General features: G+C 39.3%; 1 protein-coding gene across 1 annotated transcript in view; it reads right to left on the minus strand.

Annotated features, from left to right (window-relative positions):
* The window catches only part of ADGRA3 (adhesion G protein-coupled receptor A3), a 53,325-nt gene extending 47,051 nt beyond the window's left edge, over positions 1 to 6,274 (minus strand). The window contains exon 1 of the mRNA XM_040064965.1: positions 6,009 to 6,274. Within this exon, the coding sequence (XP_039920899.1) occupies positions 6,009 to 6,274 (266 nt within the window). The remainder of the gene's footprint in view (positions 1 to 6,008) is intronic.
* Positions 6,275 to 16,375: the final 10,101 nt, after the last annotated feature.

A 16,375-nucleotide genomic window follows, 5' to 3' on the forward strand; every position in this document is an offset into this window, starting at 1 on the left:
TGCAGCCCAGCCAAAACTGGCTGACCAGCTCGGACCACACAAAGCCAAAGCAGCTGTTCTGCTCCCTGCGGACCCAGAGGCTCTGCACTGCCGTGCACTGGCATCTGACTGCCCCAGGGCAGCCTGGAGATGCCGAGGGCAGCGCTGCACCGCACCGCTGGACATGGCCCGAGGCAGGGCACATGGAGAAGCCACAACACAGGGATACACATAAACAGTAATTAATACGGGATATGATCTCTAGCACTCTAGAGCAAGAAGACATTGCAGTTTTCCCTGATAAACACCCAAACAGTGAATACAAGGTGAAAATTAAATTCTAGCTATTTACTATGTAAAGACTAGAGACATTTAATAGATTATATAACTTTTTAAAAATAAATTTAAAATTCATTATTTATCTCAATACAGAAAGCAAAACTCATAAAAACATACTTTATGTGACGTTCTTAAATTAAGCAGTTAACTATCACTGATGAAAAGAAATGCTCAACTGTTTTTAATCTTCATGGGTTAACTAGTAGCACAAAAAATGCATTTAACTTAACAGATTCATAAACTATAGACTGTAATGGTGAAGAAAGACTATACCAAGCAGTAATGACAAATCCATGAACCTGCAACATATCCGGCCCATGCAAAGTACATATGGGAACCATTCAATTCTGAAAAATCTAAACTTGCAGCTCTATAGTTGCTTTAAATTACAAAAATAACCTCTGAAACATGAGAAAACTGCAAGCAATGAGACATAAGAAGTTATTCGTTCTTCATCACTGCAGCACAAATTCTAGCTGAACTCTTTTACTCTTGGCATTAAATAAAAATAAAAATTTTAGTATTTTGCAGTTCTGAAGGAAACCCAGGAATACTACTGATCAATAAAAGACAACAGTAACATAAAAAAGTATTAACTGTGAAGATTAAAATCTGTCTTCCTGAGGCTAGAAACAGCATAACACATTCAACATTTAATAGCCACTTTAGGGCTAATTGAAGGGGTAATGAACACATGAAGAGCATTGCTTATATGGATATCTACTTAGGAACAAAGGTATTGGGCAATTTTACAATAATATGGTAGCTTTTTAAAAAAGAAGAAGTTCCATTACAAAAACTTAAAATTGTTCTCCAGAATTTTGCAGCACTTAGCTCTGTCCTTCTCCCTTATTTTCAACTGAACAATAACCAATACAAAGCTCTGATGAAAACCTGAGCCCCAGGCTTGTAACAACTGCTACAGCTGTATCTATGGTACAGAAGCCATATTTCTAATTATCTCATTTATTTAATCAAAAGTACAATCATCTCATTGTAAAGACACAGAAAAGAATTTAAAAATGCTTATACAGAAGAGTATTTTTTTAATTAAAAAGAAGTATGAATCAATACAATACTTGAATACAAAACTGCATGAAGGCTATTGCCAGTTACAAAACCACCATGTATGTTAAAGTCATTAATGCAGCACTTCACGAAATAGGAAAACACTATTCAATCTTGATAGTGTATCCCAGTGGACATATATAAACCATGTAACATGATGTCTTCCAAAGCTGAATTACTTTTCAGAGAACTAAATATTGCAATTCAGAAGAAAACACTGTTCATATTGTGGCATCAGAATTTTCTTGCAATAATCAAATATATACAAAAGAATATACAATAAGAGAATACTACATGCATTCAATATCCTATAACAAGCTCACAGCCATGAATCCATGTTGGACAAGTACATACAGAAAAGCAAGAAATTGTTTATTTTCTCAACAAGGTAAAAGACACAAAATCTGATAGAGGTATAGAACACAAGCCTATCAGTAAATGATACACTAATGATTTTTAGGAGACAGATGTCAACGATAAAAAGGCAAGTACATGTACTTGTGAATTACTACATTGTGGCTACAATTCTCAGGTAATAGCTCTATAATGCCTTGTGTTCATAAGTAAGATGCATTTTACTTAGCCTGTGTATCCACTGGTCAAAGAAAATTTGAAGTCTTAATGGAGATTAGCAGCTTGTATCTTCAAAAATGTTACCACTACCCAAGTTATTAGTACTGAGCACTTTAACAGTCTAAAATTGTCTATTAAACAAAACAAAAAACCCACAAACAAACAAAAAACCCCCAATCAACAACAACAAAACCAAACCAACAGCCGTCAAGCGTACCATCAAGTTAGTAAATAGAAGTTTACTTTAAAAGAGGCAAACTTCTACAGAGGACATTTACATTACAGGACTCAGATAATTACAGTGTAATCACACACTGTGATACAAGTGGATTCTTGCAATATCAGTGACATTTTGCTTTGAAACTTTTGAAATTCAAATTTCTGCCATAAATGGTAAAATTGCACAGATATTTGGAAGTCCAAGAAATTATGCGTAGAAGTTTCTTCATGGATGCAGTTTGATGCGATTTATTTAGCAGCTGGATGAAAACTCTAACATTTTGTTTCCTAACAGCAATCCAGTTAAATGTATCTTTGAAAAGCCCTTAACATTAACCCATGCTCTGGCTTGCAAATTCGAACACTTTTTTAGGGGCAAACACTGATACTCCTATGAGCATATGCGCTTAAGCAAAGTTTTCTGCAGAGCAGTAAGCCTCCTGATTCAGAAATGCAATTCTTTACTAACTACATATGCTTTTCCTTTGTTTATTTAGATTCCTGTTCTAATAACATACATAACAGGTAAATAATATTCTCAACAAATAACAAGCTTCATGGGCTTGTCTTCAAGGGACTTACACATCCTCTTCCAAAAAACAAAGTAATGGCTAAAAGCCAACAGGTTCAAACAAGTATCCACCATCATCACGTGAGTTTGCACCAAGAAACACAATAAACAGCAATAGATATTTTATCCAGGCTCCTATTATAAGAATTAAGTGAGGAAGGCACTGTACTATTATAAGAGTACAGTGCCTTCCTCACTTAAATGTGCAACATAGCAATGGCTTCAATATCTACTAAAACAAGGAGCAAGGCAGACAAACCAGTTAGCAAAACAGGGTCAATATATCGGTTGTTATTATATAATGCTAGGAAAGAAGTCCCTTCCTCAACTATAAATGAACTTGAATTCACCTTGGAATTTGACCTAAATACCCCATGAAGCAACAGCCAGTTCTACCTGGATCGTAAAGGAAAATCAATTTACAGTACTGCCAGAAATCCTACACATTACTTACTCTCCCATAAACATGTTTCCATACTTTAATACTACTCTTCGAATGTCTGCTTTTCTTCCTCAGTCATGAAACAAACTTACTTTATCTCTTATCAGTTGAAATTAATTATGATTTTTTTTTTTCTAAATTGTAACTGAAAATTCTCATCATACTGACCTAAATTACTGGGACAATAACACATTTCGTGGCAAACACAGCACAAAGCATTTCGAAAATTAAGTGAGCTTGCCCAACTTGTATTATCATTAACCACTAACTACAATGGTGTGCAAGAATGAAGGAACCTGCCAGCATCCTCGGATGTTACTCGCTTTGCCTAACTTCCACTATTTCTCTTATTTTCTCGCTTTTTAGAGATTATTGTACTCAAAAGTATTTCATTGGGAAAAAAGAAATGGTAGACGCTAAAGGCATATTAGCTAATCTGCTGAAAACTTAAGAGCTTGACCAGTGATAAGGAAGAAACCAGTATTTCCAAAATACATATAATCATTTGCGTCATTCCTAATTCATTCAAAAAACAAAAGATATATAAAAGTATATAGGTCATTTTATTTAAAACCAGTTTGCGCAAAACATAGTCAACATAAAATAAAATTAACTGAATTAAAATGTAGCTGATATACACAACAGTGATCTATTTTCAGCTACATATCTCTGCAGCGACCCAATAATCAAAAAAGATCTAATAGAAGTCATACTTATCTTAATAGATTAATTCCACAAGAATCAAGATTCAAGATAACTCTAGTCAACTCAAGTTGACTCTAATCAGAGAACTATTCACCAAGTGCTGCAATTTTGAGTATCAGCTTGTGGAAAAAAATGTCATTTTTGGCAAAAGATTAGGTAGAAATTAACCCAGGCACTACTGATCAAGATGTTAGTGAAGTGGCATATGGTGACAAACCCCACAGACCACCAACACTTTCTACGTTAACATGGATTTGATAACAATAATAATAATAATAATAATAATAATAAAAAAAAAACAAAAACAAACCAAAACAACCCCCCAAAAAAACCACCAACCCCACAAACCAAAACCACAACAAAACCTCTGAGAGAATGGAATGCCATGCCTCAAGAGTCAATAAACATGCAAGATTCTGAACCTGAACACAACAGTTAGGGTCCACACTCTTGGAAAAATGAGGTAATTGGTTTAATAATCCTTGCCTTATAGTTAAACAAAATTTTGAAGTGTATGTTCATTAAACTTTATCAACACAGTTATATTTCCTACAAATAACAATGAAAACATGACATTGTTTCTTGTGTCTACTAATAAGTTCAAACCAGAAAAATAAATGTTTCAGAAGTCATGAAACTTCAAAGGGCAATTAATTGAAAGCTACTAATTAGCATATGTAGATATGCTCTAGATCCTGAAGGACTATGAAAATTAAGATGAAAGATGAACCATTCTTCTGTCACTGCAATGATGAAAAAAGATCCACTCACAGCAAGGCTGCTGTGTTTGGTATCTGCTTGTCTTTCACAGCAATCATAGCTGTGATTCAAGTTTTTTGAACTAAAACAACTCCACAGTAAACTTCAGCATATCAACCTTACTAACATCTACTTATATAAAAATTTTTATGGATAATACTATACTTGGAGCATTTAAACAGCTGCAAAGCTTATGAAGCTAACAAAGACTAAAAAGAGAAATGCTCATCAAACTACTGTCACTTCTATTTTTGCCTTGTTTTCTACTTCAAAAACTTCACACAGCAATATCTATAATCATTTCTCACAAGTAATTCAGAAATATTGTCTGAATCCCTGCAGACTTCCAAGCAAGAACAACTACTTTATTCAGCTCCCATTTTTTGCTTTCCCTTTTCTCATGGGTCCAGGTCCATGCATCTGCTGAGATCACACTTCACTTAGACTTCTGGAAGAACATCCTTCCTAGGTGTTTCCATGCTGTCAGCATTCTCAAAAGCAGCAGATTGTTGTTCTCATGACAGCACATTCTGTACCTTTTAAATCTCTGATTACTAGTAGACCTTTCAAAGCGTAATATCCAGTTAAGTACATAAATATCTTAAACTAGACCCCATATTTCAGCTCCTTTTAATTTACTTTCTTGCACACTACTTGGCTGCACTTGAGTCATCCCATGGAAGGGCACAATAAGCCTCTCTAAAGGGGGTTCCACTTTCGGGACCATTCACTGATGAGATACAGTGTTAAGCGATCTCGCCCACGGCCAGATGGACTGGACCAGCTGATCTTGAGATCTCCCTTCTAATCCAAACCATTCTATGAACTTTTTTTGCTAGAGTGGTCCGGTAATGTCTCAGGAAAGAAAACAACTTGCAAGGCCTCTCTTTACATGTGCACACTTATGTCTAAGTAAGCGGCAACGTATTTTTTACTTGGGACTAAGTTGCATATCCTGTTTGAAACTTGTTATTCAAATGGATAAGCAGGGATTGTCTCCGCACAAAAACAGCCCGCCTACCGAGGGATGAAGGAGGGAGAGTTGGGGATGCTGTTCCACGGGGTGAGCAGAGACGCGGGAGGAGCTCCACGGAACCCTTCGGTGCCTCCCCACCGGTGAGGTACGGGACACTTCGCCCCCTTCTAAAGCGACCATCCCGGGAAACTACCGGAAAACATGACAAGTACATCCGCTCCCGGGGCTTTCTCCAGAAGCAGAGGGGAGTCACCTACTCCCCCACTCCCCCCCGCCTCACCCCATTTTACCTCAGACCGGCGCTTCCACTCCCCCTCCGCCCCGTCCACGTCGCACCGAGGCTGTCCCCCCACCCCCCGCGCGGGGACGGTACTCACAGGGTGACCGTCCGGTTGGGCAGCGCCTCGGGCGGCAGGACCTGAGCGAGCTCCAGGTTGCTACAAACTACCTTGACCTCCGCCGGGCCGCCGGCCGCCGCTTTGCCGGCGCTCTTGGGACGCCCGTCGTACTTACAGCCCGGAGGCAGCGCGGCACCGCCGCCGCCCAGCACGGCCAGCAGCACCAGCGCGGGCAGGAGCCGCGCCGGACGACGGCGGCGGCGGCGCGGCGGGCGGCAGAGAGCGCGGCGGCCCGGGGGCGGCATGGCGGGGCCGTGCGGCACCCTGCTCCGCTCCTCCCGGCGACGGACGGGAGAGGCCGGAGGGAGGGAAGAGGGGGGCTCCGGTCCGCCCCGGCCTAGCCCCGCGGGGGCGGTGCCGCCGCCATGCGGTGCCGCGGGAGCGACGGGCGGGCGGGAGCCGTGGCGGCCGCGGCCGCCTTTGTGTGTCGCGGGTCGGGCCGAGCAGCGCCGCCTCCCGCCGGGGCCGGACCCCGCGGCACCGAGCGCGCCCGCCGGGCCGCGGCCCCACTGCGCAGGCGCCGCGGTGGCGGCCGTGCCCTCGCGCATGTGCGGTGCCGGGCGGGGGCCGCGGCCGGGGGAGCCGGGCCCGGGGAGCGTCTGCGTCCCCCGTTCTCTCATGGGCACGGCCTGTGGGTTCTCGGGTGCTGCACAGCCCTGGGGCACTGTGACTGTCCGTCAGCTCTGTCCTCCTCGACAGAGCGCTTTCGTTTCCCTCTTTTCTGCTCCCATGACTTGGCTCTTGGCCTCCTGCTCCAGTTCCTTAGTCTTGCAAAGGGGGTCTCATGCTTCATGGAGGAAAGATAATCCCCTGCCTAGGTGCTGAACGGCTTCAAAATTAATAACGCCAAGCAAATAGTACTTATAAAACACTTTTCCTCAAATTGTCCCTGTAAAATGAGGTAACCAGTTATTCCCACTTGATAACCAAAAGTTACTTGAATATAATTAATCTCAACTCTTAAAAAATAAATAAAAATAATAAAAAACCCCACAAAACATACACACGCACAAAACCTCACCTACATACAGTGTGTGTTTTCATGGCACGCTTGAAACCACTTTTCAGAGTGTAATTAGGTCATGTTCTTTTATTTCTCTGCAGCTAGGACAGCCAGGCACAAACACCTTCACCATCAACAGCTGAAATTCTCAGTATGTTCTTTGCCTCTTGTAGGTGTGAGGATAATAACTCTTACCTAACTCTTAATCAAATTACAAGAAGTGGCAGGACCTACTTTAAAAAATTTAAGACAGATTTTGCAGAACCCAAAGGAAGTTCTGGTAACTAACCAGGAACTCATAGTGCCCCATCCTTTGAAAAGAGAACTGGCAAATGGCACCCTGCAAACTACCTGCTACTACACAGAAATGCTATTTTACATATTGGCAGTAAGAGCTGCTAAAATGAGTCTTACAAAATCTCTAACCTAAGATGTCCTTGAATAATGTTGAACACTCAGACTGTGACTCAGTTTTAAATGTAACCTAACAAAAGATACTGGCAAACCATTGGAATTGTGGATTGAAGCAAAAGGAACGAGATTACAGTAAAAACTCCACAATCGCCTTTTACTCCTAGACTCTGTGTCCTCTTAAAAATGAAGATGAAACATGTCCAAAGTACTGAAATTGTTGACCAGAGTGCAAAGAAGACGCTGGTCCCTGAACTTTAGTATGTTTGTGTGCCACTGAGTCACTCAACAGGACCAACCTGATCTGGGTGAGATGTGAGGCCATTGTTACACTTGAACTAAATTAGGTCAGACACAAAATGCAAAGTTGACAATGCCTTTTGCTCTTATGCTGCAGTTATACTAACTGTAAGAGAAGAGAGGTCTAATTAGCATAAAATTCACCAGTGTACAGGTAATTCTTCCATTTTGGGCACTGTTTTAAACAAATTCAAACCACACTTTTAATTTGCATTGGATAAGTGCTTTGTATCATAGAAGTGTATCATCTTTGATCTGGCACCAGGAGTTGAAAAGTTGGATTAACTATATCAAACCATGGCCCAAGATACGTTTTCCCTCAGAAGTAGTGCTGGATTAGATAGTTCTTCCCTTTTGCTGCCTTTTTCCCAGAACCTTTACCTATATCAATAACATGACTCAATTCTCTGTATGGCCACATAAACAGTTTGTGCTGGGTGATGGATCAGCATGGAGGTAGGGCAGAAAACTACCTCTTCTGACAGTGGGGGCAGTATATGCCCATTTAGGATATTGATCCAACCAGATTTTGGGTTGGTGTCACCACCATTTCAACATAGCTAATCAAGATTGCACTTCAGTGCTACTGAAAGAAATACTCTGTTTTTCTCAAGCTACTTTGCTTCTTAACCTTGTCTTGTGCTTGTGGCAATGCATGTTTTGATCAGTTGTGTCAGTGAGATGATCCACATGGTCACATAATCTAAAGACAATGATGATAAAAATGGTGAACTGTTGCTTCTGGTGTCTGTGATCCAGCCCATTGTAATTTCCCATTTTCCTAAAGTCCTGGAGAGAAAAAATTTCTTGTTACTGCTTTTCATCTTAATGTCATGTCCAGTTCCTTTCTTTCTAATGTACAGATCTGCGTGTTACTTGCACTTGATGTTTCTGAACTATTTGCTCTGTTCCTTCATTTCGGCTGAAACCACTCCTATTAAGATATCTAACCACTTGCAAAACTACAATTTTAAATTATTCCTCTGTTTAAACTGCTGCTATGGAAACCTACAAATCTCGCTCTCTGTTGATTTTTCTTCTTATTTTTACTTCTTCTGTGGTGAATCTAATTCCACTATTCGTTACCTGTTTTCAAAAAGCTTGAAGGCCTCAAGCACAAGTCTCTTCTTGAAGGCTTATGCTTGTCCCTTCTTCCTTCCTCTTTCATGCAAATTACTGCAACTTCCATTCTGTGTCAAATATTTGAAAATGTGTTTTCTTACATTGACTCAGGAAAGCCCTTAATCCAAAACATATGTCTCACAGGAGTTACCTAACAAATTTCATGAGTGGGTTTGGGGTTTTTTTTGAACTGCAGTATTCCTGTGTCAAGTTTATTAGGTCACAACTTCTATGATAGTTGTAGTGGGCTAAGGATATGAAAACAAAGCTACATATATTATAGCTGCTTCAAAAAGCAGAAAGTCTTGTTGCTTCTACATTTCCATCAGCCCCTTTACCTTTAGGATATATGCCCTCACTCTTGCTCCACCTGCTGTAATTATCTGATTGTTCAACAAACCAAATTAACTCAAAAACAAAGTTGGGTTTGGTGTGGGGTGTTTTTTTTTGTTTTTGTTTGTTTGTTTGTTTGGTTTGGTTTTGTTTGTGTTTTTTGGTTTTGGTTTTGGTTTTTTAGGGGGGGTTGGTTTTTGGGTTTTTTTGGGGGTTTTTGTGGTTTTTTTATTTTTTTGTTTGTTTGGTTTTTTGGTTTAGTTTTCTGCCAGGTTATTCAGTTGAGTCAAGTCAGGAAAGGGTTAAAGGAATGTGAGAGCTAAAGGGGAGGGGGGGGGGGGGTGCTCAAGGGAAGAGAGTGAAACCTCCCATCTGGGCAGGAAAGTAAGCCATCCTATGTAACTTCGAGAAAGACAAGGTTTGTAGGGGGAAGAAACACCTTTTCTTGTAATAGCTGATATAGATATGAGGAAGAAAGCAAGTTATTCCCAAAGCTCACTGGGTATAGCTGGAGTAGTAGCTACTTTAAAATATCACTTCTTTCTGCAATTCTTGTTTTTTTTTTCTGCACTGAAAAATCTCCAAACTTTCTTTCCCTCAATCCCCTCATTCTCCACCAGTGTTGGTAGTGTTGGTGCTGGTGATGCTTTCTTTGCAGTGAGCCATGTAACTTAAGCTTTTTGAATGTGCCTTGTTTCTGAATTGCCAACAAGAACATTTTGTCAGTTCTGTGGATTCTCTTCCTTTCATAAAATTTGCCATTAGTACATTCAATTTTGAAAAGTCATTTAAAGTGAATGTACTAGCAGCAAATTTTATGAAGGGAAGGGAAACCACAGAAACGGACAATTTTTCCTTCCTTCTTTCTAGCCTACTAATTGGGAATATTTTGTATGCAGTATATATAAGAAGAAGGGTGTGGGAACGAGAGCAAGGCAACTAAATTCTTATTGGTGTTTATGTGTAAGCAAAGGCAGCTTTGGCAGCGTTTCAAGTCCTTCATTTGTCCTCAGGTCACAGAGATAAATAGAACTTTTGCATTATGTTTTTCATCCCGATTCTTTTCTTTGCTTACTCCTTTTCTTTTATCATCTGTTATTTTACATCCCTGCACATTTTCCTGGGCTATCATGATCTTCACTGAAATGGTTGCTCCCTAATTCTCCTCTCAAGGAACTCCCAGGCTACCTCTACCTTCATATTTTATGTTTTGTTGGTTTTTTTTTTTCTCACTGCCACAGAGTTTTTAACCAACCACATTTCATGGATTGGGACATCATCAGTTAAATTTTGTTTGCTACAGCAATTGTCAAGAAAGAGGAAGCATTTAGTTGCCCTCAGCTATGTCTGCAACACTGTGGTTATTTGATATTCCAAGTACAGGGAGGTGATGATAACTGCTGACACATGCTGGCTTGCTGTTGGTAATCACTGAATCTAAGCAGGCACAGAGTCACCTTTGTGCAGCTATTCAAAAATACACAGCTGCAGGTTGTAGTATTGCACCCCTGCCTCTGTCAGGCAGTTCAGTGAGTTACCCCAAGCTCTGCTGTGTGAAATGCACAGGTATTCCCAGATGCTTGGGTAACGTTTTTCATGCTGGACATTCTCCATTTGTTTTCAGACACAGAGATATTCTCTGCAAGCCCCTGTCTCCAGTTTGCAGCAGTCAGAGACCTTCAGCTTTAGTAGTATAATGGGGAAAATGGAGTTTTTAGCCTCCATTGGGAGTCTGAGTTGCTCTTTAAGCAGACATATTTCACAAATACTTTGGCAGAATACCAAACATTCATTGACTTAGTTTGTATATTTCTTATGGAAAACTTTTTGGAAATGCTTAAAAGGAGAATGTTCTCCACGCTGTTTATTTAGAGATCTCTGGGTTTGGTTATCAATAAATCCCAAATTAAGCTAGAATTAGACACTGAAATTTTGTGTATTAAAACTTGAAATGCCACCAGATTCACTTCTGTGGAAAGGACAGTAAGTCCTTGAATGTTTTCATGCTTGATTTTCATTTTCTTTGCCATGACTGAAGGGAAAAAAAAAAACCATTCTGTGTGGATTCAGCAGACTCATACAGGGATCTCACTCCTCTTCTGCTATTTTAGCCTGTAATTGTTGATGGAGCACTGACTTTGAAATACAGTTCCATCACTAAATTTTAGAAAGCAATGTGAACAGCCCAAAAATGCATAAAATGTGTTGTACAAGGTTTCTTTTTAACATACAAATTCCATTACCATTTTTTGTGTATTTAGCCTTCAAACAATTGTTTAATATAATTTTGAAACATTTTTATTTTCTATATATCTTATATGATTTCTCACAAAAAAAATAAAGCTATAAAAATATATATTTACATGGAAAAGATAAATACAGTTTTCATATAACCTAGCATTAAAAAATTTCTAAAATTGGTTAACTGTTATTCCAGTCCCTTTTGAAAATATATTCATCTTTTAGACACATTACTCAGCATTAATGTACTTACAGCTTTCTAAAGAATAATCTACTAATAAAAATGGAAATAAACCAATTTTCCTTCTACTTCTTGTCATACTTTGTTATGTACTTCAGTAGATGGTATAATGTAGGTAGGTTTCAAACACTCAGAATTGTGGGGAAAAATTATAATGGAGAGCAAAATCTGGACTACTTCATTACTACCATAGCTGCACTTATGGCTTAAAAGAAGGTGATAGTGTTCTAAGGTGGTGGTGGTTATGTCCAGGTAGAGAGATGAGGATCTGCACTGTTGAGTGAACAATGCATATGAAAGAAATGCTGTCGGATGCTTAAGCAATTCAAATGTTCAGAAGTTAAGCTTCCTTAAGAAGGATGGTTTGAAGTATTTCCTTCATTCCCAAATCTTTTCACCTTAGATTTTACAGAACATTAACTCTAGAAAAAGTCCCAAATTTATTGGCTGTATAATGTTGCCTGAAGCAAGAGATTCTCTTTTTCGTCCCTACACAATAGCTCAAACTCAGGTAGAAAATTTAGTTGGAAAAACAGGAGGGAAAAGGCTAATGTAATACCAAAAAAAAACCCCAAAAAACGACTACACTGGCCAGAGACCAGGGAGAACTGAGTCCCACACTGATACAGGACTGTAGCTCAGACAGTATCCTGCAGGACTGAGCCAGGCCTGGACAACAGTCAGAAAAGCAGAAAGGGAAGATGATAACAAGATTCCCTGGACTCATAGGTGTACCCAGAGCAATGGAGCAGGAGTTATGGGCGAGCTGATGACAATAAGTGTTACCTTTGAAACAGGGGTTGGGATCCTTGCTGTCGAGTACCCAAGATGCACGTATGCTGTGCATGGCACACAGACACATAGCTCAGCCATACCATGCAGAGATGCAAAAAAAGCAGTCAGTGGATGGGAGAAGCGCCGTGCCTTACTGTGGCGCTCCTTCAGAACTCAAACCAATACCTTTCAGCAGGTGGAGCCACAGCAGTAGCTTATAGCTGGCTGTCGGGTTGCAGAGCTGTATCATTAAAGAACTGATCTCTGTGGCACCCTCAATTTCTAAATAAAACTACAGTCTAAACAATCTGCAAGGAGACTTGTACTGATCTTTTCTCCCAGTACATTTTATCCATAGGATTATTTATAGTTCTGGTAAACAATCACAAGGCATAAGAAATGGAACAATAGGAAGCATAATAATAAATAGCAATTAATACATCATTAAAGTTTTTCTTCCCAAGACACAAGGAAATTGAGAAAACAATGCATTTTGATGTTGACATCAGCAAAATTTCTGGATCCTGCTCTTTGAATACTTAATCATCCTGACATCTAGGCATTTCCATGGGAGTTTTGGCAGTGAAACTATCCAGGGAAAACTTTTTGTTCAAGCTGGCCCCTCAGACTGCTCGCCTTTTTTTTTTTGTTTTGTTGGTTTTTTTCCCCAAAACAATGTAATTTTATCATGATAACACAGTATAGTAAACATATTTCAAATTGTCTTTTGTACTTCCCAGGCAATTGAGATTCAAGTATTTAATTTGGACTTCATTTAACAGTTATTATATATTAAACAAATTTCAGCTACATACTAAAACATATTTGCAGAGTATTATGGCGATGCAATAGGTCCATATCAATTTCACTGTTATGAATCTATTACATAATTTTTAATCCTTGGTGAGTGTTTAATAATCAGTATTCATATAACATACACTAACTGTCCTATTAAATCTAAATTAATTGTGGCTTAGGGAACATTAATTTAAAAGGTTGCCTATTTTCCCAGTAGATCTGATCTTTGTTTCATATTTTTCCATTAAAATTAGTGTTAAAAACTGAGTTTGTTTAATTTAGAATCTAGTTACTAGGTGACTGAATACCTGCGAATCACATACTGCCAAGCTTCTCTGCTAACAGCAATATTAAAGATTCTCACCCCTTTACTTCCAGTTTAATTAGCATTATCTGGAGATAATAATGATAGTAAAATATCACATATTTTTGTAGGAGAAGCAATCCCTATTGACTGAAGGAACTGCCATTCAACAGTTCATCAAAACCAGTGAATCAAAATTTGTCATTGGATTTGTGAATTTCTAGTTTGCACAATGACCGACTCTCAGGAACGGATGTCACATTGAAAATTTTGAAATACTTTTCTTGTTTAAATAAATCATGATCCCCACAGTGATGATCTAAAAGTGACTATCCCTAGTCAGCCTCTGCAACAAATGTGAGAAGCTGCAATAACACTGCCTGTAGACCTTGATGAAGACTGCATTGTTATGAGCAATAATTGATATCAGAGTGTTTTGGTAAGAGAACTGAGATATTTCATTGGAGAAAGGGTCACAAATCCTTGAATTTATTGTCAGAAGAAACTGTTCATTCATATGGTTTAACACATAAGAAGCCATCACAAGTCCGTATTGAACGCAGTAGGTTGTATCTGGTTCAAGCTCTCTAGAGAGACATGTCTCAGAACATCCAGAGCTAGAGAACTCATTGCTTCTTTTAATAATCTATTTCCAGTTCACCTTTAGTTTTAAAAATCTGTTATGCTTTTTTTTTTAAACTACTATAAAGGCATTATTTACACTCTTCATCTAATGCACAAGAATTGTATCAATACACTGGAATCATATCAACTCTCAGTCTTTTTAAAGCCAAACCATCTCTGTCATAGAAAAATCTTCCCTTCTGTAGATCTCTTCTTTACTCCCTCCAGTTTCTCAACCCCCATCCCCCACAAAAACTGCTGCCAAAACTGTATACGGCATTCCAATACTGGCCTCATCAATGCCATATAACTTCTTTGTTCCTATTTACCATTATTTCCATTATTATGTTTTGTTTTTCTGTGACTGCACATTGAGAGTCAGGAGCCCACTGAACTGTGTTAGTTCGTAGATCTATCTTCCATTCTTTGTGCTGTCTAGATACCACGCCCAGATATACCTGTATTGAAAACACAGGGATGTTTTAGCAATTGCTGAGCTATCCTTGCACAGCATCAAGGCCTTTTCTCAGTCCACCCCATTAGTGAGGAGGCTGGAGGTGCACTAGGAATCGGCAGGGGACGTGGCCAGCACAGCTGACCCCAAGTGACCCAAGGGATATTCCATATCCTGTGGCACCGTGCTCAGCATATACAGCTGGGGGGAGAAGGAGGAAATAGGCCACATTTGGAATGTTAGCCAGGGTTTGGTGGAACCCTGCTCTCCTGGAGATGTCTAAACACCTGCCTGCCCATGGGAAGTGGTGAATTAATTCCTTGGCAAGTGGTGAATGAATTCCTTGCTTTTTTGGGGTGGGCAGCTTTTCCATTAAACTGTCTTCATCTCAGCCCGTGAGGTTTCTCTTTTACCTTTCCAGTTTTTTCCCCTGTCTTCCACCAGGGCAGCGAGCAAGCAGTTGTGCAGGCCTTAGATGGTGAGTGGGGTTAAACCGTGACACTCACATAAAGCCAGAGATTTACATAACTTTCGGCTCTTGCCATCTATTTCTTGCTATACAGCCTTAGTGCTGACATTGTAGTCCTAGCTCGAGTTTGGCTGAAGGAGTGAACTTTAATCTCAGCTGATTCATATCTGAAAATACTAAACAAACAACTGACAACATTTTACTTCACTGGCCCTCACACCCTGAAGAAATACACACTGAAAACAAGAAGTACAGGAATCAAGAGAGGCTATGGTCTTGTGAGCCAAGGGTGGAAGGCACCTTGCTAGTCTTGTTTAAGTAGAATTTTCTCCCTTGCCCATTAAGTCATTGGTTAATTGAACTAGATTTTATTAGTCGTGCTATAGGCTTACTGCTCGGTTTAATATCCATCTATGTTTGCCTCTGGAAACCAAGAGGAGGCTAAAATTATATTGCAATTTAAAATAAGAGAATAACTGAGGTTTGAGGAAAAATGAAGAAGAATTATAGGCCACTAAATTTAACTTCAATATCTGACAAATAACTAGAACAATTAGAAAAGCAAGAGCAATGAGTATGTAAACAGGTTGAAGAGAATGCAGTGATGAATCGGTAACACGTTTGTAAAAAGCATAAATCAAGTGAAACCAAACTAATTGCTTTCTTCGATGAAGTAATTTAATGAATGCACAAAGCAAAAGCGGTAGACAGAATTTCTTAATATTAGTAAAACACTGAGCCTGGTTGCACATGGCATTTTCCAAAAGAAGTTTAGTTGGATTAGATAGAACCAGCATAAAAAGGAAACAGAGCTTAATAAATCAAACTCTGAAAAACTTTTCCAGTTGAGCTGATAACTGGGAGTAGATCAAAAACACTTTGCATGATCAAACATCTTACACAGCTCAATTTAGACATGAAGGGATTTTTTTTTCTTAAGTCAAAAATCCCCCATAAAACAGCACCTCATGTTAGAAACACCTAAATAAAGAAACTGAGCAGACCAGCAAAAATGACAGCCATTTTGGTTCTATGCCAGCGCCAGAATAGCTTACATCAGCATCAGTTTTCTGCTACACAGCTGAGTTGCTTTATTTAGATACATTACATATTCCAAAGCATATCTAAATAGAGCTTTGGTTGCTGCAGGATTATCTCAAATTTGTTTATTGACATTGCTTCTATTGACTGGTATTTCTGTCCATTCATCTAAAATCGCAGGATTCATGAAATGCTTATGCCTTTTTGTTTTGACTGCGTGAAAAAAGATGT

Source organism: Hirundo rustica, chromosome 5 (genome assembly GCF_015227805.2).
Source record: "Hirundo rustica isolate bHirRus1 chromosome 5, bHirRus1.pri.v3, whole genome shotgun sequence".
Classification (NCBI taxonomy): Eukaryota; Metazoa; Chordata; class Aves; order Passeriformes; family Hirundinidae; genus Hirundo; species Hirundo rustica.